Source organism: Cariama cristata, unplaced genomic scaffold, assembly GCF_000690535.1.
Source record: "Cariama cristata isolate BGI_N322 unplaced genomic scaffold, ASM69053v1 scaffold1006, whole genome shotgun sequence".
NCBI lineage: Eukaryota > Metazoa > Chordata > Aves > Cariamiformes > Cariamidae > Cariama > Cariama cristata.
In genome coordinates this window covers 65,190-91,175 of record NW_009623623.1, presented here as the reverse complement: position 1 = coordinate 91,175, position 25,986 = coordinate 65,190, and the positions used below count along the sequence as shown (strand labels likewise).

Genomic DNA, 25,986 nt, shown 5'->3' with positions numbered 1-25,986 from the left:
ACTGAGGAAGACCTGTTCATTTTCTTCCTAGGGTAGAAGCTGCATCCTTTTCCCTTTACTTCGCTGTACCTTTCATTTCTTCTATAACCATTCTAAAAAGGAGGGAGGAGGAAAGGGTAGAGAGGGACCAGAACTATGTGTGCTGTTTAAAATGCAGCCACATCACAGATTTGTATAGTCATATAATTATGATTTTTTTTTTCCCTAGAAATTCCTGATTCTCTTTCCAAGCACTATCAAGCACTGAGCCAACTGCTTTTATAGGACTGCCCCAGTGGTTCCGAAATCTTTCTGAATGGTAATAACTAATGTGATCTTGCCTCGGCAGGTTCACCAAGGTGACTTCTTACAGTCCCTGCCAGCCCCGCTGCCCCACAAACCCAGAATATGTCAACAGCCAGGCAGGTTCCTCGATAAGAGATTTACAAGTCCTGCTGTAGGAAGTGTGACGGGTTACTCAGCTAGGTACTGTCTTCAGCTCTGTTGTACTCTAGCGGCTAGATCCGAATTCCCTGTTGTCAAAGATAATATTTTAAAAAATGAAATTACAGTAATTAGGGGCAAAGCTGCTGGCTTTTAGGCTTTTGATGGTCGAAAAGGATCATTAAACACAGATGATGAGTCTGGGATGGAAGAGAAAATAGAAGATGGGATCTAACTAAGTTAGCTAGTGATAAGGGCTAAAGCCTCGGTACATTACTTTAGTAAAGGCCAAATGCCAGATCTGGGTGGTTGCTGCAGTGGCTATGCCCTTCAACCTGCCCAAATCTCCATGCCAATGCAGGATCCAGCCCTTTTCAAGTTATTTATTGGCAAGAAGACTGCTGAGCACAAAGGAATTACACTCTAGTGGTCCATTATTTTCCTCACAACAAAAATACACCTCTTCTTTGGGTATTTCGGAGCTCATGACTTTAGCAGGGAGAACAGCATTTACACATGCAGTAGTATAGATGAATACTTGCACAACCATGTACGGTGGTGAAAGTATAGGAACATATACAAAAAGGCAGTGAGAGAGGCAAGCTGCTTCTCTCCTCCCCAGCCATTGCAGGACCACTGGGAGGTTTAGGTGACAATGAAAATAAAAGGAAGAAATAACCCAGACAATATTTTTTTCCCAACTGTCCTCAGAAAAGCAAAAAAAACCATGCAGGCTCACGTAGTAGTACAGTCCATGGACTGAGCAGCTGTACTGGACTGTAACATAGCTAAATTTCTAGGTTTTCAATATATTTAGCTCCCAGTGGAAGTGAAAAGTGAAGTAAAATATTTTATTAGACCTCCATTGGGTCTTTTTGTTTTAGTTCTAGAACAACAACTTTTGGATACACCCAACAGATACTTAAAAGAGGAAAATACGTACTCTCTTCCATAATACTTTGGTCTGTTCTCCACCTAAATTTTAAAAGAAAAGAAAAAATATTAAAAACATACTCAATTTTAAATAAACTACATAAAAATAAATTATGCTTGGTTATTAATGAGGACTACTGCACCCATCTAAGTGACAAAATTACGCAGACTCAAAACTGTGACTGGAATGTGAATACACAGAAGAATAGAAAAATGGAGACAGAAGAGGTGGTTTTATTGATGGATTTCTGGGAAGAATACATGTATCAATGGTGAAAAAATAGAACTACACATAATTGTATAAAATCTGATCAAACAGATAAAGAATAATTTACTGGAGTTTTGCCAATCAGTATTTCTAATATAAAGTAAGACTATTTTTGTATACACCCTTTGGCTTCTTAAAAACATTTTTTGCCTATATATGGCAACCGACTGAAGACAAAAAGTTTAATATTCTTGGGAAAAACACAAGGTTTCTGGATTTAGACCTAGTCTTAAATTCCTTGAAGTCTCAAGAACTTGCGGGCCTGACCCAAAGTACACTGAAAGTTGCTGGAAGGACTCCCAATTATTTTAAAGAGCTTTGGACCACATTTTCGGAATGTCACGTTCTTCTCCAGAAACTCTGACGCTTTGCCTCATTTCTCAGACCTCAATCTTTTGTCAAATTCTCAAAAAGCAAGTTCCCCAGCCTTTGATTTCAGCTCTCTCCACCTGAAGGCAGTCGGGGTACCCGGGCGGGCTCTGCAGCCAGGCAGGCGATGCCAGCAGAGGGCATGGCTCCCCAGGCTTTCGCAGGGGCCTGCTCCACAGTCACCTCGCCATGCACACAGCCTTATTCCATTGTTACCTACCTGACTATTACAAATTAATTTTCAGCTTTTTCAGACGTGTTCATATATATACGCATTCATTTAAGTGTCTTTATAGAGAAATGCTTTCTCTCTCTCTCCAACTATGGCACTTAACAATACCGTCATCTTAACCGGGCCGCAACTTCAGTCAGCATTTTCATGTGTAAGCATGACAGAACTTAATACAAGATATACGTCAAGTCTCCTGATTATTAAAAAAAAGTATCTGAGCAAGTGCATACCTGCGTAAAGCTGCCTATATCAATGGAATATACTGCTTCATTCACACTGACACATATGTAGAAAAAGCGTGGTTTCAAGACTGTTTCATCCTTTAGTATAAAACCAATGAATTTTCACCATTTTATCTGACTGGAAACAAGCACCCTTGTTCTTGTTTTGATTATATCTCATTATTTCACTCATAAAAACTTTAAATTGAGGAAGGTTTTTTTTATTTCTGAATAGCAAATCCATAAATGTCACATTTTTGATTCAATAATCTACACGCCACGCACTAAACTGGAGCAGATGACTTTGTGCCCTGCAGACACTGAGGCTACAATACAGCACAAGATGAACGAAAAGTCTGTACAAGATAATGAGAATCTTCAATGGCAGACCTATGGGAGTTCAATCAAGTCCTTATTGCGCTTCTTTCCCAGCTTGGCATTTCTTTTCTACCACGGCACTAACAATAGTAGTATCATACCCTTGAAACTCCTGTATAGGAATAATACCTTGATACAAACATTTTTGAGCTCTGAGGGGCAGGAATAAGAGGAAAAAGCAAAGGCAGAAGTGAAGAGAGAGCAAAATCAGAGGACTTGCCAAGTGCAGGTGCTGTGTTTCTATATATGGCAACTCAGAGAAGAAAGCGTATGAATTCAATTTTTTAAAACTTTATATTTTTCTAGGTAAAAAGAAATATCAAGAAAAAGCCATATTACCTCAGAAAGGAGGTTGTTCATATGTTCATCTTTAGTAGTGCTACATGACTTTATTATCTTCGAACTGTGCTGCCTTCCTGTCATCCTTATAGACCTTAATGACCCCTTAAAGCATATATTTAGCTGGGAACTTAATTAAAAAATGGGTATCAGAAGCTGTGTTAGGTAAGCCCACCACATGCAATCTTCTGTTTCAAGGAAACAAAGGCGACTTAGTACATTGAAAATGGTGACAACGGACAAACAGATAAACTTTTTGTTCCCAAAGAAAGCCAAATAAAACGTTTGCACCACAGAAGGTAAAGCATGACTTTCATCTAGGGTTCAGAATCTGCTTCTACTTAAAAACATAGATTTGCTTTGATTGTATGTATACACAGAATAAACCCCAACACTTTCAATCCACCTCAGGAAAAGATTTAACAGTACTAGCACTCACCCTCAAAATTACCTGTAACACAAGTTCCCCCACAAATACATATATACATACCACACCCCACACCCCCCCCAATATATATAAAGTATAAAAGCAATCTGGAAATAACTCCTTGAGTAAATGAAGGCACATTTTGTATCCTCCTCACAACAGCATTTATACAAAAATACAAATTAATCTGTGAAATTTTTATCATTTAACTAGTAACTGACTGAACTGCCCTGGACACTGTGATTTCCATTTTTCCTGCTGTTCATGAGCTAGAAAATTTGCTCTTCTGAGAATCCACACAAAGCCCATCAAGTCCTATATTCTCCTTCCTCTTCCATAAAACAGAAACATTTACCCCAACATCTTTTAGCGTCCATGTGTCCAAAATAGCCACAACTTCAGCACTTGGCTTTAGGCAAGAAAGATAATATAACATTTCTTGAAATGAAGTTCCTGATCTGCCGGACCATTCAGGTGCCCCCGAATCTAAAAATTCTGTCTTGCACTCACCACAACCTTTAGCCTGAAATAATCATTTCGCTCCTAACCAACCTCACCACTAGGAACAAACACAAGGAAACAAAGTTATAGCAAGATAAAAGATCAAAATAACATCAGGGACTCTAGATCAAAACCAGAATGTTGGACTGAACTTGGAAATAAACCAAAAGCCTGCACAATTGATGGAGCAGAAGCTTAAAAGTATCAAAGGAGTCAGTAGGTCTGTTTTGCACCGACCGCAGACTCTGTACAAACTTCAAGGGAAATTCTATATATCCCAGAAGGCAAAGGTGACTGAAATTCAGTTGGGATTAGCTTTCCCTTTCCTGCTATAAATGGGCTTGCACACACAAAGTCAGGCAGATCTGCCTAAGAGAATTCTTAGTGGTGGAAAGATCAGAAAATTCACAGGTAGAAAAACGACCACTTCCCAGTGGTAGGAGCCCAGAATAATCAACCTTATTCTGAGGACAAATACACTTAGGGTTTTTTTATAGATAACAGCAATGAAGAACATTTTCATCACTTTCCGTATAGCCCTCACAATTTCCTCGTTGAAACAAGGGCCACCTTTCCCAGAGGACCAGTTGGCTTTATCCATCACTCTGGCCCATCGCCTAGACATTGAGAAAGGGGAGAGATCAGAGGGTTTGAATCATTTAGCACTCTTACGCTAATAGACAAAAACAAACTATAAAACTGAGGAAAATTACGTAAGGCAAATAATAGGTCTTCATTACTGAAAATATATTTTGCCTTAAAAAGCACTACAGCCTGCTTTTACTACTCCCATACAGAGGATCAATTAAATGGGTTCTCTCTCTCCACTAAAAGTAAGTGGCAGCTTTCAATTCAAATGTGAGATGGTAATTTTCTGGTTTAGAAAAAGGTATTACTGCCAATCTCAAACCAAAAATGTTGTTGCAGAGCAGGCATTTCTGGCTGTTGTTCCAGAAACCATGGGGAAAACACTGAAAATTACTACTGTAATTAATAGTTGTACAAATTATGAATCAGCAGTGAATGCCGAAATTGTTTAAAACTAAAGTCAAGTTGATCAGGAAATAAGTTGTATAGTGAAATAGCCTAAATCACTACTAATCCAGTGCTCTTACAAAGCCAGCAACATTCAAGGACATCTGATCTCAAAGCATGCTCAAAGAGAAATGAAATCCAGCACAGCTCTCCTGGCCCCCTCCAAAGGCCTTTGGAAGCTCATGTTTACATGAGGGACTCTACATGCTCCAGCCTTGAATCCCAGCCTGCTAAACCTGATTGCCCCTCCCCACCCCAAAAAAACCCCCTGACTTCTACACTTAGTTGTTTTACAAGTTTTTTCACAATGTTACAGCATATTCTTCAAGGTGTGGAGTTGTACCGGGGTTTAAAGTCAACACTGAGAAGGAAATCAATCTTCTTCAAAAAAAGACACTAGCTATCTAAGCTAATTCAATATATTACTTTTACATAATTTTGAAGTTTAGTGAATTTTAATGCCCTGGGATTTGTGGCTCCTCTTTTGGTCAGGATGGTTTAGCCCTGGCATGACATACGGCTGCTAATGTACAGATTATTGTATTAAAACCCTACACCACTCTGCAAGATAACTCATCACAAAACTACTGGGAATCATGCAGGCAGGAGGTGAGCATTCCCTAATGTGATAGATTTTCATTGCAAGCATTGACATACAAGCCACACTGCACTGAAGATTTGAAGATACCCTGAAGAATTCTTTCTGCCTAAGTACTACCACAGAAATAAGATAACCCTAATTTCAGAAAAATTTAATTTCTCTTCAGCTTCATTGCACAAGACATATTTCCTTATCCAGTGGCCAAAGCTGAAATCTAGAAATGTCGGAATGAAAATTTAGAAATCCCTCTAGGACAGCAATCTGTCTGTAATTCAGAAGGGCCAGCACGGCATAACATTGTATAGCTACCTATTTCAACCACTGCCTTAATAAATCTGTGAAGAGAATATAAAAGGGGAAGGGAAACAAGAAGGTGGGTAGCTGCACCTGGTGCTCTGTTCTTCTCTCCAGTACACAGAAAGAGCAGAGAAACAAAATCCAAGAGTTAATAACATCAGTGTGTTCACTCGGAGAAGGCAGTGAGGCATTTTCCCAAAGGAAGTTTAATCTGATATATTTTATGTTTGGAATAATACTGATTATTTTTCAGTAATTTTAGTTGATTAGACATAAATGCATTTATATCTGCTCAGTTTGAGCTGGCACCAATGTTTTCAAAGAGAAGCAACTCTTGGTTTTGCAAAAAGTATCATATTATAAAGCCTGTTGCTAATTTTGTTAGCAGGAGTAGCGGCGATGTAATATCTGTACTCCCCGGCCAAGGACAGGCCAATTATAGACACTCACTATATACATACATACTGAAAAGATGGTCTTCTCCCCTAAGATTTTCAGTCAATGGCATTCAGCATGACTGATGGGACAGACTTCATATGACAAGGCTATCCAGCACATGTAACTTCATGAGTATGTTCATGTATTTTGGCTGTGTCATGAGGGAGGAGCAAAGACATTTCTCAGAAAGAAACCAGCAATGCACAAGTCCCCAGAAGATATACCACCTGCATTGCCCGTGTTTCTGAGGCTCACCAGAAAGACGACATGCATAGTTTTGGAAGTCTGCATCTCCTTTTGTCATTCAGTCACAGAGCTACAGGGATGCCAGCGTTATGGTCACTTGATGGATGCACGTTCAGCCCTGTGATGGCAAGGGACTACAATGCCTCCAAGAAAGCAGCTGGGAGAAACATGTCAAACTCATTCAAAATACCAGAGGGGCAACGACTAGACAGGTCTCTGCAGAAAAGGATCCTGGCATCATTACAGATCATAAAATGAACATGAATCACTGATGCTGCCTGTTGCAAAAACTGCCAGAACCAGAATGTCATATTAGGGTGTAAAAACAAGTGTACAGCCAACAAGACACCTTAGAATAATCCACTCCTTGCAACGTCTGCTCAGAAAACCTCCAGCTGGAATACTGAGTTTGGGTTTGGGCACCACATCTCAAGAAAGACTGGAGCAAATAACTGGAGTGAGCAGGGATTTAGCAACCGTGAAAGACATGAAAAGAGATGGGCCTAAAGAAAAGAAGATAGAGAGGGGCTGTAGCAGACAGGTAGAAAAAAGGCCGCTTTCAAGAGGAAATAAAAGAATTTGTTCTCTGTGCACTTACTGGACACGACAAGAAGTAATAGGCTTAAACTGAAAAAAAGAAGATAGTGCTTAGATCTTAGGAAAGTGTTAAAAATAATTAAACACTAAGTAAATAAGCAGAGGTGGTCGTGAAATCTTCAACCTTGAAAGGCTTTAAGAAGAGGATATGCAAACATCTCTTCTTGACACAGGGATGACAACCTCTTGAGTTTCTTCTGGCCCCGAGATACCACGATCCAGCCTATTCCTCGTCTCTGCCTGGACTGCTCTAAGGAGATAGGGATTAGCAGGGAGCAGACTGAATAGCTTGTATAAATCACATATAAAACTGCAATAATACCACATGTCTCTAAATAACAAAACTCAGTTTAAATCTATCAGCATAGCAAAGCACTAAATTGCATTTGATATCTTCCAACAAGATATTCCGCAGTAAAATTTACAGTGCTGGGGAGAAGGTAGGAGTGGAGTTCTTCACTACTATGAAGAATATAAAAAGAAAGACAAAAGTGAAGATCACAAAGAACGCCTTCAGTAACTGCTGCTCAAAGCTGCACAACTTCTCTGCTCTGATGGCATGCCATAACCTGTGGAGAAGGTAAGATGTACAACGACCCTTTTGCAGAATGATAACGCATCGCAAAGAAACACAGGAGGCTCAGCAGCTCTGACTGTTACCGTGGCACTTACTGCAGGCTGATTTCCACTCAGTCAAGGTTATTTCTATCATTTTTAAAGACAAAGAATTTAAAAAGAATCGAGTTTGCTTTTTTGCTTACTTGCTTGTACCAAACTTCCAAAAGAGCTGCTTTAAAGCATGCTTTATGAGGGTATTTTTAACTTGGGTTTGTTTCCTATCTATGACCTTGAGCAAACTGTCCAGCAGCCAATAATCAATATACCAGACAAAACACTATAAACTCCAGAAGGTAACAAAAATCTCCCCCAACACGGACATCTGCTATTGCTACTAACCCAGAATATATTTCTGTATATATTCAGTCCTAATAGAAAAGAGCAAGATTGAACAAGAAAAGAAAAAAAAAAATTCTTACCTAGTTAAGAAAATAATATGCTCTTGAACATGAGCTAAAATAAATTGAAATAAATCTTAACCAAGAAGGCTGCTGCTAAATAGTCAGGGGAGACAGGGTCAGGTTCAAACAACTTCAATAGCAAAAGCAGGAGCCATCTATTTTGTTATGCAGCTTCCATTCACACAGTAAGGGCATCATTAAATGTAAGAGGGAATATCAATGTTACCTTGAATGCAAGATGAAAAATGTGAATATAGCATTTAAACTGTGCTCCCTTTTTCCAAGAATGATGTGTTGAGTCATTTAAATGGGAGGAAAAATATCCCCAGCAGCAGCAGATAAATGCAGCAAGCCGCATCAATGCTCTAAACGCTGCTTGTAATTCTGTAACCAGTGAGAAGCACTAAAACATTCCTGTGACACATGCCACAACAGTCCACAGTACATCTGCACAAATCTATTGGTCTTATGTCACCTACCCCATGGCATCCCCAAAAGCCATGGTTCCTAACCAGCTCACTGCTACCATTTGATGTAAACCTGTAGCGCTTCAGCAAGGTGCCTCGTGAATGCGCTTGCGAAGTGCCAAGTGAACGTTTATAACCAATCTGCTGGAGACTGGTTGTAAACTCCAGTACGAGCTGGAAGTGTGGAAGGAAAACCAGGAAACAACCCATCAGCACTGAGAGTGGATGGCGTAGGTGGAAAATGAGGAGGAGGGGACCTTAGACAAGCCTCTCTGTAACATCGTGGGGTGAGACCCACTGCCATTTTGTTACACTGGGAGAACATCTCTGCGTGGGGACAGGGGAAGGATGAAGGCAAAAATCCAAGGAGGAATAATAATACTAATTCAGTTTATCTCCTGTTGTCAATTTTATGAACACTTCTGCTCTGTACTTGGGAACTGCACATGTTTCTCTTAAGTCAGGCTATCTGCAAAGTCTGAAGAGGAATAAGGGAGCTTAGATAGTGGTAGCTATTTTCCTGAGTCTGGAACATGTGGAGATCCTATTAGCTCCTCTGCAAAATACTAAGTAGGACAATATTTATTTCCCAAGCGATGAACAATATGGTAATCTATAGACACTTTCATTTCAACAAAGCTGAATATTTTGAAAACTATTTATGAGACATACTATTCGCAAAAACATCTCTATCACACACACACACTCTCTTACCAATTGGTACACGGCAGTTAAAATATGTCAGTACATATTAGTTAGTCATGATGGTATTTCAAACAGATATGCAAATATTTTGGAAACAAAGGATAAACAGAAACCTACATTGCAAACCTTCTGAATTTTCATTTTGAACTCTAAAATTCAGGAGTCCTTGTTTGAAAGCCATACAAACTCCATCATGTTCCTGTCTACTTCACTTCGGTGTTCCAAAAAGACATGTGTAACTGGCTGATTTGATCCTTCTGTGTGTGTAACTATATACATGCATGTACAGGAAGTATAGGATGCAAGATAGACAGATGTGTAAAGTTTCTATATTTATTCATATTAGGAAATACAAATTCATCAACTGTTCAATACTGTGTTTCTCATCTTGAATCTTGAAAAAAGACACAAGACACCTCATGAAGTATCAGTTAGAGAGCAGAGACGGTGAGACTCCCTCCTACATATTATATAACCAGACACAAGGAATACTGGCCTAAATTGGAATAGATATGTAAATCTATACAATCACATAGCATTTCACCTACACATAGGCTTATTGATAAACTTTATCTAGGTTGAGATATGAAACCGGCTTTCATTTATTCTGGCCTGAAAACTACTTACATTAGACATCACGTCAAAATAAAAAGAACTAGATGAAAAGACCGATAGGTAACAAGGATAAAAGGAAATAAAAAAATAGGAGAATAGCAAAATCACAAACACAAATATACACACAAACATATCACCCACTTCCAAGAAAAAAATGGAGAGGGCAAAACTTCCCAAAGAAGTTTTCTCGCCAAGACAGAGGGATAACTGGCAAGTTCATCAGTCCATAAAGACAGCTACATACAGTTTGTGCTCATTAGTCAGAAGTTGCGAACCTGTCTTCCAAAAAGATGGCTTTAACTTTTCCATTTCGCGGTGATCAATAAACGCACCAACTGGTTCATACTGTATTCCTCTGATGAAGATGGAACACCAACCTAATTTGCAAATCGTAACCTAGAACATTAGTAAATCAAACTTGATGAAATTCAAGTGGAACAGACAAACCTCTTCTAGATTTGTTTAGCTGTAACTACTTAAATGAAATATTTGCTATTGTGTCTGCAGAATAATTAGAAAGCTTTGTCCTCTGTTCAGTAGTCAATGGACTGTTAAAATGAGGATGACGTGGCTTGTCTGAGTGCTCCACCATCCCATTACTGCAGTGGGGTGAGACTTCATGGACTCTAGGAGAGATGAGATTCCCTGTCAGCTCTTAAAGTGCCTTGGAAAAAAACATTGGCAACTTTCTCTGATGTGATGAATACAAGGGAATTTGGGGCAAGCAATATTCCAGCCTCCCTTCTTTCTGTCATCCACTGCTGCAGATCACAGGCATTCCGTGGGATAAAATTCACTATGGAGATACCACAGAAAAATGACATTGGGTGTAAACCCACATTTTAAACCCAATAGGAAAGCTTGCATGTGGCCAGTTTAGAGGGATGCTGGATACATTTGGACATTCCATGGGTCCTCTGCACCAATTTAACCAAAGACCCTTCATGGCCTTCAACTCTTTTCAGCCCCCTCTAAGTGCAGCCAGGCTTTCCACTTTTGCTACGGATTTCAGCTGAAGAACTTTCCTCCTTTTGTCAGTCTATTCAAAATTGCTCTTCAGCTTCATTTGCAACCCACAGACAACTGCTGTGTCCTCCTTGTTTCTCTTTGTTTCTATCATAAAGACAGGATTGTAAAAACACAATTAAAGCAGCAGCAATATTATAAGAATTTGAAGATATAGGCTCCATTAAGTCTTATATGTACACTTTCATTAATGAAAATAGGTTTCAGAACAATTCTGCTCATTTTCACTTAATTGCTGGCTAATGGGGTCTCTTGGTGCGTCACTATGTGTGTTCCAAGGTTTCTTTCTAAGGAAAAGATAATATAATATTCTGAATTATCTTAGATAAGCTCTCAGGACTGACAGTAAGAGACACCTTCTCACGGTACTGTCTGACTCTTTGCAGTAGACTTATTCGAACAAGCGCCATGAAAATTCCCATTTACTTCCATTATTTACCACCAGTTTTACGGCCAATTTCAATGCCTATTACACCTCTCTTTACTGTGTGTACTTTACCACAGTGTAGACATCGTTCTTAGGAAGATGAGGGCAGAGGGAAAGAAGAAATATTCAGCTTGTATGAGTCACTAAGTTAGCAGAATAAGGGAATTCATGGAAGACTTATTGCAATGATTAAATACTTATTATCCAGGCAGATATACTCTGCAAATATCTTACTAAGGCTTAATTTTAACAACCTTGCTCAAGCTTACCTAATCACAAGCTTTTTCTTATGTACAAATACAAACCATTTTTGTACCTGAAAGAAGAACTGACAAAAGTAACTAGCATTTTTAAAGCACTTTTCAATATTGCTATTGTTTAAATGATACTCTGCTAATTGCATTGTTCTTAGCTTGAATCTCATGCTTCAGAAGAAACTTTAAGGATAACTGAGTAAAGAATAATTTGCAGTGGTTCAGTTTTGGAGATGTGCAATGATCCTTTATATTCTCTGCTAGTAATGTACAAGATGGCAATATCATTATAAACCTGCTAGTGACCATTTCAACAGCTATGCTTTATGAAATGCCACTATCTATACACTTGTGTTGATAAATCTGGGTAATGGATACCCAGAGGGTCAAAACAGTTCCTGACCCTCCGGATGGTTAGAGTGAAAGACTCTCAGTGCTACAATCTGAATATGCCATCATTATTTCAGTCGTTTACAATCACTTAAGCAAAAAGATATTTTTTTTTTCAGAGAAAAGTCTCCCTTTTGTAATTGTATTTGCTTTTAATCAAGAAACCGTAATTTTGATACTTTAAAGGCAGAGACAATAATTTCTGCTGCTTCTGACACAACCTATTTGGAATTCAGAATGATGAGGAAGGCAATTAACTGACATTTTTCTACATAATAATATAAGTTAGGGCTCTACGGCTTTGTCTACACTAGGGAAATTTAGATGAGTTTCACACTGTTGCTGACACTGGCTTGGCCAAGGCACTGTTAGGAATATGCAAGGTCTAACGCAGACAAACTCACCAGCCTCAAAAACTGCTGTCAGCAATTAAAGCTTTCTTGGAACAGAACAGGAATAGCATTCACAGGTATGAATATCTCTACAAAAGTAATCCAAAAACTCATGGGTAAGACTCACTCCCTCTTCAAAGGAAATTTATAACAAGCCTATTGTTTAACTAAAAATATTCCCAAATAATGTCACCATCTTTCCTTAATTCTCTTACTTTGTTAAAGCCTCCATTTCTTTAAAAGATATTTTAACTGTGAATAGTCTACTCCTGAAACATTTCTTAAAATTAAGAATTCTTTAAAATGTTATTTTCAAATAAAACCAGGAAGTTGAATGCTTGAATTATTTTCTGAGAATGTAATTTTTTTATCAGCATTTCTGTAGAATAAACCCTAAAAGATGCTTTATAATATGACTTCTTCACAACACGAATCTAACTCTTTGGTGCCTATCATCACACTTGCACAATATTTAAAAGCTACTCCTCCACCTGAATGGCCCTTTTAAACGAAACTTTTTCTATTTAAAAAATAAATCATTAAAACATTGCTGGAAGGAATACGGTTATAAATGAGGATATTGGCAGAAATCCAATGATATTGGGAAGGTAAGATATTCACACTAGTCCCGCTGTCAGTGGTGATTAATTAAAAGCCGTTAGATACCTGAAGCCCTAATAGTTCATTCAATATGATTCCCATTGCTGGAATGACCTGCTTTCACTGACAAGATATTTATGCAGGCAAAAAAAAAAAAAAAAAAAAAGAAAAGGAATATCATGATAGCAAAGCTCAAAGACACAAAGATATAAATGTTCATGTTTTATTTACAGTCCCAGCTTTTAGTCTGGTGGTTTGCGTATCAGGAGAGGTGATTTCTGTCTCCACAGTATAGTTAATCAAGAAATCCACACAAATCAGATGGTAAAATTGCAGAGATCTGAGGCTAAAACCCCTATGACTGTGGAGTAACAGAGAGGTAATGGAAGAGCAAATGAATGTGGAGAATGTGGAAGATGGCAATGGAAAAGATGGAGGAATGATGAAAATGCCAAGTGGTGAGAGCAAAAAAGAAAAACCTCCAACCCTTCTCAAGTTTATCTATTGGTGTTACAGATTGTGTTTGCAGCAGATGCTTCAATTTCCTTGTGAATAGTGCAGAATTTGGCAATCATGAATGAAAGACATCTTCCTGTAAGTATGAAGGATTTAAAACTATTTGCAATTTTTACATTTGTTTGAATCCTAAATTATACAAGAGAACACCCTCAACAAAGTCCAGTTCCTATGATATGCACATGGAGAGATAAATCTTTCCCCGATCAGTCACACATCCTTCTGACACCTGCTCTCCAGATGTTGGATGAGCATCACATTGCATACTAAATAACTATCATATTGCCAATTAATATATATTCACATACATAACACAAAATCAGATTTTGAGATCTTTCTATGTTGCTGACAGAAATTTAAGATTAATAAGACACCATCTTTAGTGAAGCAAGCCTATATAATCATCAGATTACACCGAAGTCAAACTAGAATCAAGAAAAACAACCACAAAACAGCCACTTTACAGTTTGTGTGCTAAGGAAAAGCTAATAGGGGCCATAGGAACATAGCACTGAATTTTCTCTCTAAATCTGTGATGCTCCATAAAAACAGTGTGTAGTTCTACTTTATATAAAACTGGTAATATGAACCACAAGGAGCAATCCAGGTATCAGGACACCCCACCTGCCCCCACCTCCCCAACTATATGTAAAAATAAAGCACATCATCAGTGTTGCAGTGTTTTTTGGCTCTTGGGTCAGAGAATCTGTGTTTCTAGAGATCGGGTTGTGAACACATACAGCTGAGCTACACAAAGATTCAAAATCCAAGTAACAAGAAGTCAACCAAAGATCACATTTGTGCAAATTCATACTGCTTTATATACCTACTCCTGAATAAAGTCTCTTATTGTCGGCTGTTTAACTGAATAAAAATAAAAATCAAAACAAATCAAAATAGGACTCTCTTCAGTCCATGAAGTGAGCCACTCAAAATGGTTCATTAGTCAGAACCAAATCCAGATTATGTGAATCAGATTTTTTTTTTTTACTTATTTCATTATGTACTGCTTTGCCAATTACGTATTAATTTGGTTAATATAATATGATCTTGGCTTCTTTCTGCAAATCTTTGGCAGTGACCTGAATAGGCACTAAATATGAATGGTCTTTAAACATCAGGCAAAGGGAGCAAAGGATAATTTCTGTTGTACATAACATGTTCTTGAGTCTAAGGAAATGAGTTCAATACAGAACATTGGTAAAGAGTTCACAGCTGCACATTAACTCCACTTACCTGTGTAGATAGTCTTGTTTCTAGAACAAGAATACACTTGCTACTCCACTTTAAAAGCACATTTTACCTTGATTCAAATTTTCACTCATGGAGGTAACGCTTTCATTTGAATTAGATAATAAATTTTGGATTAAACTTACTCAGACTAAGTCATTTGTATCCCCACAAAGATGAGTTCAAATTGTAGACAAGGGTTCCTAAGCATTCAATGCTTATTAATCAGGTTTTCTCAAGACAAGATTTTCCTCAAAGTAGTTCCAGTATGAAATAGATAAATAAAATACTAGATAAACTATTATCTCACACAAAGTGAGAAACTCCTATAAGGCCCACTGGAAGTAAATAAACTGTTTACTTTAACTGTTTTCAACTATACCACTACTATTTTAATACTTGTTATGCAATACTTATTTAGTTAAAAACTTAATGTCCTCTCCTTCAGAGGATACCAGCCACAAAGACCTACCTGTCATTTGTTTTGCGTGAGAATTTTGGGGAGGAAGGTCTTGTTAAAACCCTTCAGCATACGTGCACTGAAGCCCCACAGGGCTACTGCATGCTCCATCTCCCCGAGCCTTGTCTTTGACAGGGAGAAAGGATGACACGAGGATTTGCCCACTCTGGTGTTTTGCTTGCCCTTCTTAGTATCATGCATATATGTCTTGGGACCATCCTGAACTGACAGGGCTCGAAGACTTCCAGTCTGAGGCCAATACCCTGCTCCTCCTGCCCTGAAACAACTAGCAGAAGGCACTTGAGAGAAAAATGCAATAGCCTTTTAGTTAAGGCACTGGGTGGATTCAGGAAAACTGGATTCAGTTCCTGGCTTCGCAATGGATCTTCTTCACGACCCTGGGCAAACTACCTGTGCCTTGGTATAAAACCTCCTGCCCCACGCAAAACTGTTTTGAGATTGTATGTGTTAACATTTGACAGATGCTATGCTAGTGCTCTGCTTCAATGGGTACACAGTGTGGGAATCAGGTCGGAGTTGAGGATGATGTTTGAGGGTACAACTATATATCACGTCAATGAACTGCAGTTTCTATCTTTTTTCACATCATCTTTTATACCTCATGCAATCACTTCATGCGTTTAGTATTTCTATTGCTAGTATTACATGCCTATTTGCACAAAATTTCTCCCTGACATTACAGAAGATAAAGCTATCACAGTTTTACCGAACGAGCAGAGACATCTACATATGCTTTCCATTACTATTATACCATGCAGGATGAGAAACTGAAGTATTTAACTAAGTAGAAATGGAGAAATACAGAAAAAGAAAACAGGGAGACAAGGTGACTCAGCCAAACCTGCAGCCCCATAGATTTCTAAATATCCTATAATCTTTAAAGTTTCTGTGATAGAACCAAGCTCTCTGGTTATCACTTCAGTACTTTAACTTGAACAAAATCCTTGGCAGAATTCATTCAACAAACTGAAGCTACATGTATCTTGTTGAAACACATCATGCAGACGTTCATATGCAGATGCAGGAAGAAAATACACCTTCATTTTGACAAGGAAACAAAAAACTTAAGGTAGTATACAGAAAAGCACACTAAGCAATGATTAATGAGCATTTGTCTAATGAAGGGGCTTCTAGTGGTAGAATGAGGCCCCCATGCCTAATTAGCAAATATTAATCTGCTTTAATTAATCAACTTTAAGAAAAATTATTATGTAAAACAATGGCTCAGAAAAATTAAAGCGAATACTACCCGCAGACTGTACAAAAGATTTTTTGGTAATCATATGCTGCTGACAATTCATCAGATTTAACAAGGTAGAGTGAAAGAAGAACTGACCTCCCGAGGACAGATGATTCTCTTGGGACGTGGTGCCTCTTGTTGCAACTGATACACTGTCAAACACAAAAATGTACAGATCATTAGAAGATGGCAACATACGCAAACTTTTATTCAGATGAGTCTTTTTAGCCAGAGGCTGCAGAGGAAAATGCAAATGTAAAGAAAAGGACAGCAAATGGAGGTATTTCAGTATATCTAAGTCATTTATATGAAAATTGGTTGTTGACCTGCAAACTAACTAAAGTGATCATTGGTTTAATTTTCAGAAATATTATCTCCTTTTGTACTTGTTATTACATTTCTGTACCAGGGGAGACTAGCTAGAAAGATTTATTAGGTGTATCTCAGGATAAAATCTCACTTTTGTGTATACCATGCTGTAACAATTCAGGAACAGATTACTTACCAGTAACACCAGTGGTTTTTTGGATAGGCCAAGAAAAAGCTCAGCATGTTTGAAAGGGTTCACCACAATCTCATAATTTATTTCAAGATTTGCTAGCAATTACTGACGAGCAAGAAACATTCCTTTCAGAGCAATTATGCCCTATTCAAATGGCCCTGGATCAATTTTGCCAGTCTTCTGAGGGCTGGAGGAGAAAGACCTGAGGCTAGGGGTAGTCGCTGAACCCAGGTCCCCAGCCTCTTCACTGCACGTATTTAATGAGATCCTCTCCTTCCCTTCCACTCCAGAGTCGTGAGAAGAAGCTGACATGCAATGACAGTAATCAATTCCAACGCAGACAGACTGTCTCTCCGTAACTCCAGTAAAAATCCCAGAGGTTTGGATTGCCTCCCTTGAGAAAGACCTTCTGTATGCTGACCTTCTTGTACTTGGAAAGATCATGTCATGTCTACGAATTTTTTTAAAAGACCGAGTTTCTAGGACAGGGCTCTTCATAATGCTTGTGAAGCTCAGAATTATGCCCCGAAAGGTGGCAGATTATGGGAAGAGTATAAATGCCTGGAGGTTTGATAAACACAGAAGCCCTGTTGCAGAAAGTGAATTGAAATGGTAGGTGTTACTCTTCAGGACTTTCTCCCACCTTCTGCACCTTCTCTTTAAATGGGGCTAGGAGCAATGAAATCGGAGAAGCAGGGAAGTCCTTGGCTTGCACCCAAGTTTGTCACTCAGGGGATGTGAAAGCTTTGGGGGCTTCTGTTCTCTGCTAATGTCAAGGGGGAAAAAACCATAATCTCTCCTTTACCCAACCCAACTTTCATCCCTGGTTCCTCGGAAGGGCACAGAGAGTTCATGATTTCTTATACCTGCTACCAGTTTTAATGCATATGGATGTGATCCAGCTCTGAATTTGTATGAGGCTTTGGATTTAACCTGCATCATTCAGCACTGCCAGATCTCCCACTACTTTTGCACAAGATTCATGATAACTTGTGGTCTTTCTTACCTCTTGCAATTGTGTGACTAAGATTCATAGCTTTCTTCTTACTCTTTTGTCATCAAATGACTTGTGTATCCAAAAGAATTGTCAAGCAAAGCATGAAAATTTTGCTTCAGAAATCACAGATCATTTTTGAAAACTGATTATTCTGGAGCCCAGTGTCACGATTTTAGAGTCCATTTCTAAATGTCTGAAATCAGCATAACCACTGATTCAGCAAGTTACTGATGCTTAATACTAAATATATCCAACAGGAAAATAGTAACTTTTTTCTTCCCCCATACATTTCCAGTACAGAGAATGAACATCAGGATTCAAAATATTGCAAGAATACGATTGCTTCCTATTTAAAGATCTACTTCCCCAATTTATTCATTTCAATTTTAATTGAAAAATCACACTTCACAAAGATCCTATTTTTCAATAACCAAACCTTTTAAATATTAACTGGCAAAGCAAATTAAGCTAGTGGAGATGTTTCTAAGATAACCTTGATAGCTGACATGCACAACAAGTTGGTCTGAAGAACACACAGGAAGCCTATTTTGTGATGTGCCGCATTTATAAGAAATGAGAAAAGCTCTCCGAAATGACTGAAAGGATCCCTGAGGCTGATAGCACTGGAGAAGCAAGGGTGGGGAGAAGAGTCAGCATTTCACAAAACAAAGGAAGGAATGACTAACAGGAGAGGGCAGATATACGAAAGACTTGAAAGCAAACACAAAAAAACTGGATGCTGATAGGATGCAGTGGGATGAATCAGTGCGGGGATTCATGATGAATGCAAGGAAGACAAATCATCTTAACTGTATTTTGAATAGACTGGAAAAGGTTGCTGTCATTCTCACGAGAGGCACGGGTAATTAATCTGCACAATAATCTGAACTGAGAAAGATATCTGATCTAGAAATACATCAAAAGAAAAGGTAGTAAGATTCTTACTATACAAATAAATAATAATAATAATAAATTATATGCTGCCTTAAATGTGCAGGATGAGGAAATGGTCCCAAGTAACAAGGATGACTGAGATTGTGAATGGTGGTAACCACAGAAAACATCATGAATGGGAAATGGTTTCCTGAGAAAGATGAAGAATTCAGATTTGGCCATATTAACTTTAAATCGAAAGACATTAAACTGACAGAAAGACAACCCAATAGAACTACTGGAGACAGATGCAGAACCATTAGATGGAGGGAGAGAAAACAGATTTGGAATAGAAAGAAAGGACTGACAACCACCAGTGGCATCGTGGTAAGGGACGTCAAGCAGTTCAACAGGAGACAAACAACAGAGAAGAGACAGATAGGCACATAGCTGTCAAAGATACCCAGAAAATACACACAGCAAGGCAAGGGTAGAGGAGGTAAAACAACAGTGAAAGTGCAGTTAAATGAAAAACTAGGAAAAGGGAATATCTCACAGACGAAGGTATTAAAGAGCAAAGCAAGTGCGACCCTACCAAAAGCTGTATTCTTCTCTAGAAAAGTTCTCTCTTGTTTCTGCTTCAAATGATGGCTATATGAAAGCCTGCTAATGGGCTATGAATACAAGTGCAATATTATGGCTAAGGTGACTTGAGAAAAATGTGCCCTACAGCTAAGTTCCAATGCGTGTAGACACCTCATTAAGTGACCTCATTTTCAGAAGTGCTGAGCATCCTGCAGCTCTGCCCAATTTCATTATATACTTTTTCCAAAGAGCTGGGCACTCACACTCTGGCTGACATTGCTGAGACCCCAGCAGAGCCCAGGGGATGGTCAGAAGTTCAGAAAACACATTTCCCTCACTTACTTGCTCAAATGACAAACAAGCCTTGCCTGTCTGCCTCATTTTCCCCCCTCCGTCTCTGAAAATCTTAAAACAGAATCCAACGTATAAGGATAGGGTTAACTGAAATAACAGCAAAACACAGTTATTTAATACAGTGGTAAGCAGTGATCGACATCTGACCCAGTCTATTGCAGCATTTAGAACTGACAGGCAGGTTAGAGACAAACCCACTGTGATCATAAAAAAGACGACACTTTAACATAATGATGCATTATTATTTTAGCCCTGAGAAAATTAACCTTACAACAAGTCAACTGCATACAAAAAGAGAATGTATTGTTACTGCTCGGAGAACAGCATCAGACTGCGAGCAGCTTTTTGTTCAGCACCAGATGCAAATGAAATGCACAGTAACAATATGCACTAAACATTAGACCAAAATGCAGCACTGCAATAGAAAAATGCAGTAGCTTTTAACTGGCCCTTGAACATCTTTACCAGTTTCATAATTCAGATAGTTTGGCAGCATTCATAGTATCATAATCACCTGGGAACTTATAAAGTTAACAAAACTTTAATTTATTATTGAATTTCTAGGGGAACATTTCTTTGAGATGCAAAGTAACTAGTTAGAATATGTATCTCTCTTTTGTTCCTGCTAGAGGACGAGTCTTGTCTCATGGGATGAATAAGGGAAACTCTACAATACGTTTTAGAAAGAACTGTCTAATTCCAAAATCTGATCTGTCTAAGAAACAAAGGGATGAAACACAAAAATCAACAGTTACTCCTTTTCTGCCAAGGAAGAAGGAGTATCACCAATTTCTTCACACTTTTTTCATTCTGCAGTGTGTCAGGAACTCAAGCTTTCTTCTTTAACTCACCTATGACTAGTGTTCAGTGATGCTCCAGCAGAGAGGAAAAATTCCTATCATTGCTTTTATAACGCAGCAAAGAAACACACTGCCTTCTCGCTGAGAATGTTTCACAGAGTTCCTTAGTTTTATCTCCTTGGCCTCATCTCAGTCAGGCATTTATCCATGTGCTGAGCTTGAACAATATGAGCTGTCCTATTTCTGTGGGATTACTCACGTGCTTAATTAGTGCTTGGCTGAAATAAAGCCTTCATTTTTAACAAAACTGAGTCTCAGACACTGTGCTTATTATTTGATAAAGGGCAGAAGGCAGGGAAACTTTGTGAGGAGCTGAAGCACGGCATCACCTGATGCCCTGCTCCTTGCCACATTGCTTCACACCAGCGTACTGATCTTAAGTAATGCAAATAAACACTGAAGTGGCGTTGACATTAGACTTGCTTAGCACATGCCAATCTCAGCAGTGGTAAAAGGAAAATAAGAGTGGTTTCACATCTCTTCAAATCTCAAGCACATACCTGCTGTAGCTGGAAGTCAAAAATGACTATGCTGTTTTCAGCAGTCAAACAAATTGCCTACTCGTCACATGAAGCAGGTAAGATCATCAGGTCTGCTCTAAGAGGGCAGTGCAGCACTGGGGCAGGTTACCCACAAAGGCTGCAGAGGCTCCATCCCTGAAGGGTGTCAGGACTCGGCCAGATAAAGCCATGGCTGTTCTGCTCCAGAGCCAACAATAGTCGTGCTTTGAGTGGGAAGCCAGCTCAGCTCACCCCAGAAGTCCCTGCCAACCCACATGTCTGTGATTCTTATCCTCTTTTCTTTCCTAACTCAGTGATAGTAAAAAGGTAAAATGCCATTTTGTATAACATTCGTAACATACAGCAGATCACAAAAAGAAATCTGTTATTGGGTATTTATTTGTTATCTGTTATGCGGGTATAAATCCAATCAAATCCACCGCCTAGAGACTGCTGCCTGCTAGTAGCTTTCCAGATTTTTTCCCCAAGTCCCTTCCTGGTAATACAAAATTATTCTTGCCATTTGTTTTATTTTCTGTGTCCCAGGGCTATCAGAAAAGGTCTGAAATATCTTGTAATCTGCAAAACCTATGTACTTTCTAACAATTCATAAGCAAGTAAGGATCTGCATTAGAAGTGTCCAGTTTTTTCAAATACAGTGGAAATAAGCTTGTACATTATGCCAAAGAGTAAGGCTTGGATTCTGAAAGCTGTTCCACTTTGATCGGCATTTGCCCATGGATATGTGCAACACTATTTGAATACTTTGCCTGCATAAACAGGAAAATCTGCCTTTGTTGAGAAGCTAGAAGGAAGCCTTGATCATGATGTCAATAAAAGGCAACACAGTGCACCTAAATTTATCCAGGACTTAAGAAAGAAATCAAAACTGTATGCAAAGCATCTTAAGAGTATGTTAGCAAACTTTAAAAGTTACTAGCTAAAACAGGCAGTAAACACAAACTGCTAAGAGTGAAATACATACAAATTAAGTTAAACTGTGATGAGACAGGACAGTAGATTGCACCACAGACTAACGCTATCATTGGACATAACCTCTGTAATTAATTTACCAGATTGGGATTTTTCTAGCAGAAGAAAGAAGCATATATTACCTAACATCGCAATGAAAAACGTATGTCTGTGGCTAAGCAGTCTCAGCAGTAAATCTCTGTAACCCTAAACCATTTTCTGCATTTTGGAGCTGTGTAACTTTTTCCAAGGTCATTCATGCATGGGGTTCAGATGCTGAGGCTATGATTTTGTCGTTGCCACAATACTGGCATCCCACATATATCTGAATACGAAATTATGTACTCATATTCTATTAGTTCATTCTGGTTTTTTTTAATTTTAAAAAAAGTTTCTTTGGACTATGTGTAAGCTACCAGGCAAAAGTAACCAACCGCATGCAGTGATCTGTCTGCTGCACCAGTGGGGCAACTAAGAGAAGGTAAGGGAAGGCATGTGCATATTCCCTGACTTTTTAATGAACACCTCCTGCAAAAAAGGAAACATCTGTCATTTCAAATCCTGGTCTCATCAGAGTCAATGGGAGCTTTTCCACCGATTTTGAGTAAGTAAGGTTCCTCTTCTAAAAAACCCCCCTCAAGTGTCTGCTGCTTTCCAAGTACCCAGCAAAGTAGACTGGAATGGTCCAACTCAAATCAATACACACTTGCTGATTTTTAAGGAGGTTTTTCTTACACATTCAAAATATTGCAACAACAACAACAAAAGTCTCCAGAAAGCAGTGTTCTGAGAAACAATTTTTGTAATTTGATGGCATACTCAAATTTTGGTTGAAAAAAATCCCAGTCCATTCTGAGGCAGAATGTCATTCTCAGGTAACACAGAGGTGATTTCTTTGAAGTCAGCAAGGTAGTTTAACGTGTATATAAGCACAGCCAACAAGTTTATTCCAGTCTTTAAAATTACACATGTACATGCATGTAACTACTGTGATCCTTGTCTTTTTGTAGTCCCATTTTGGTAATGGCACTGTACTGAATTTGAAGTTGCCACAATAAAAAAGATGACTTTTCCTTAGCATAGTTCCGTACCTGAAAACAGCCAAAAAAAAAAAAAGGCACTCTTCACAAAGCTACAGTTTCACTAAAGTTCCAGTAAAGGTTTAAAATAAAAGGATCAAATTTAAAGGCCACCTTTAATAAGGGTTTTAAAAGCTAACATTTTGTCTTAGATCTGTGCTACTCTATCAGAAATGCATTTGGAACAAAGCAAAAAGAGCATAAAATATGCACTTCTGCCCTGCACTCTATGTAAATGATTTTTCTAAAGGCAGACAGGAAGGTTCAAAGAACTGATAATGCTGTCTCCAACTTCTAAACCACCACTTCAAAAATCATCTTCTATTGTGAAGGATCAAAAATATTATTATCTTAAAGTGATTTGGTGACCCGTATAAAAAGACAAGTATACTCAAGCCTGACCTTTAGTAAACACATGAAGCATTAACCTCTACCTCTGGAATCCTTCCTGAAAATCTCAGCAGAGAGACCATGAAACCCAGGATTTGCACACTCACAAGGCAACCCAGAGAGTCCGGCACTCATGATCCTCCTGCACTTGCTCCATGGAGAACCAGAAAAGTTCAGGTTTCGCTGCTGTCCCATACAGTAATTTCTACAAGCACCTAGTACATTTCTGTCTTTTTTCTAAACAAAGAAAGGGAAAAGACCTAACAGTGACACCTTGGTAAGGTACTAAAATTATTCAAAATTCTCGTGTACTCACAGTATGATTTCCATATTGGAGGCTGGTATTCTTCAGCATCTAAAATAGAAGTAAAAAAAGGAAAGAAATCAGTCAATTGGCTACTGGGTCAAACTGTCAGCATGCATTTTTCTGCTGAGAGACCTCGACTTGTCAGCAAAATTCACATTTCTTTCCCAAGAGACATGATAGCCTATTTACAGTACAGTTTCTTATGAGAGAAGAATATAAATTTCAACCGCTTGTGGATCCAATGTGCCTCTTCCAAATTATTCAAATGTAACAGGAATTGATTTCTTACCAATTTGCATACAGTTTCCTGACTCACCAGTATTTTTAAAATAATTAACTAGACCGGTAAGTACATTGTTTATTTACTTGGCATGATAAACCGACAAATCACTACTGGTTTTCAATCAGGCTTCTAACCCCACTATTAAAATTTTAGAATGAGCATCAATGAATAACACATGCCTTAGCTAAAAAGATGCACAGCTCAGGCTGGACTCCGATACACAGCCCCGATAGCTCTAACGAGATTCAATTACACTTCTTGAACGCACTAAAATATGTAATTGGCATATTTTCCAGAAACTGCATCAGCAAAAATAACAATAAAAAGTTATAAAAAGGAAAGACTGCAAAACCTGCAATTGGAAACAGACAACTATTGCCCTTATCTACTGAAGGGGCACAAAAAGAGTTGGTATCTTCTGTTAGTGTGAGAGTTATACAATGCTGCTGGCAAATTTTTGGTAGAGGGAGTAGAGCTTTCGTGTTTAAAAGTGTAAGTTTGTAGAGCCTGAACTACTTGCCCAGACCCCATGTTAAGAGCCCAGTGAGCCAAGGGCTCTCCAGGCTGCGAGGTAGATGGACACAACCGGAGGGCACGGCGAGCGTACGGTCCCGCTCCACAGGCAGGTTTCCAGCAAGTAAGGCTGTTGCTTCAACCTCCAGAAACCCCAGCAGAGGCCAAGCTTGAGTGGTAGGAGTTAAATCAGTTACCATACACCGGCTACAAAGGGTGGGGTACTGGGTACTAGTTTGGCTCTAAACTGCCATGTTGCCAAACACTTTGAAGAGTCATTTACGGGTGGTATGTCATTAACCTCCCAATACTGTGCAAGTTAATTAAGGTGTCTGGTATTTACTAAACTTCTACTTAAGTTATGCTAATGTAATTCAATTACAGTTGCACAGCTCATGTTCCTTGCCTATTTATATACACACAACCACTTTAAATATATCCTTGCAAAAGTTTGTTTACTAGGAATGTTAATCATTAACTACCATCTGCCTCTTTTAACTCTATTGTTTTTAAAAAGGATAAATCTAGTAATGATCACAGTTACTGCCTGGAATAATATCCTGTGACAACTGGCAGATATATCAGTCGGGAAACCCATTCAATTCCAGTTTCCACAGTATCCACTTCACAACTTTGGCATAATTCAAAACGCCCCTAGACTGACAGAGTTATACCGAGTTGTGGCAATCCAAGAGTAATTAGCTTGCAAGTTCATTATACAGAAGGATTATTTTAAATTATATGAAGCTATTCATGAGACCAGTGAAATTTATTCATGCAAGAGCTGACTAATTTTTTCTCCTCTCACATTATAATGGTAATATATTACTCTTTTTTTCCTATACATCTGTTGCTTCACATATAGTTTACCATAACACCATAATATTGTGTATTAAATTCCTCTGTCATGCTTCTGCACTACTCCAAGGGAACTTCTGCATTTGCTTGTTCACTTAATATATTTTTCCAATAGGAGAAACATTGAGATAATGCAAATATCTGATTATCTATACTTGTGACTTCAGAAAAAGAAATAATAGTGGGAGAAACAATGAAAAACCAATGAGTACCAGTTGTTGCTTTAGTCTTCCAAATCAATTACAA

The 25,986-nt window shown here is 38.5% G+C and overlaps 1 protein-coding gene across 1 annotated transcript in view; it reads right to left on the bottom strand.

Annotated features, from left to right (window-relative positions):
* Nucleotides 1-25,082, bottom strand: part of LOC104163700 (beta-chimaerin) — a 92,897-nt gene extending 67,815 nt beyond the window's left edge. The window contains exons 1-4 of the mRNA XM_009702793.1: nucleotides 24,956-25,082; nucleotides 24,096-24,134; nucleotides 16,764-16,819; nucleotides 1,367-1,398 (exon numbers count right to left, since the gene is read on the bottom strand). Of these exons, the coding sequence (XP_009701095.1) occupies nucleotides 1,367-1,398; nucleotides 16,764-16,819; nucleotides 24,096-24,134; nucleotides 24,956-25,082 (254 nt within the window). The remainder of the gene's footprint in view (nucleotides 1-1,366; nucleotides 1,399-16,763; nucleotides 16,820-24,095; nucleotides 24,135-24,955) is intronic.
* Nucleotides 25,083-25,986: the final 904 nt, after the last annotated feature.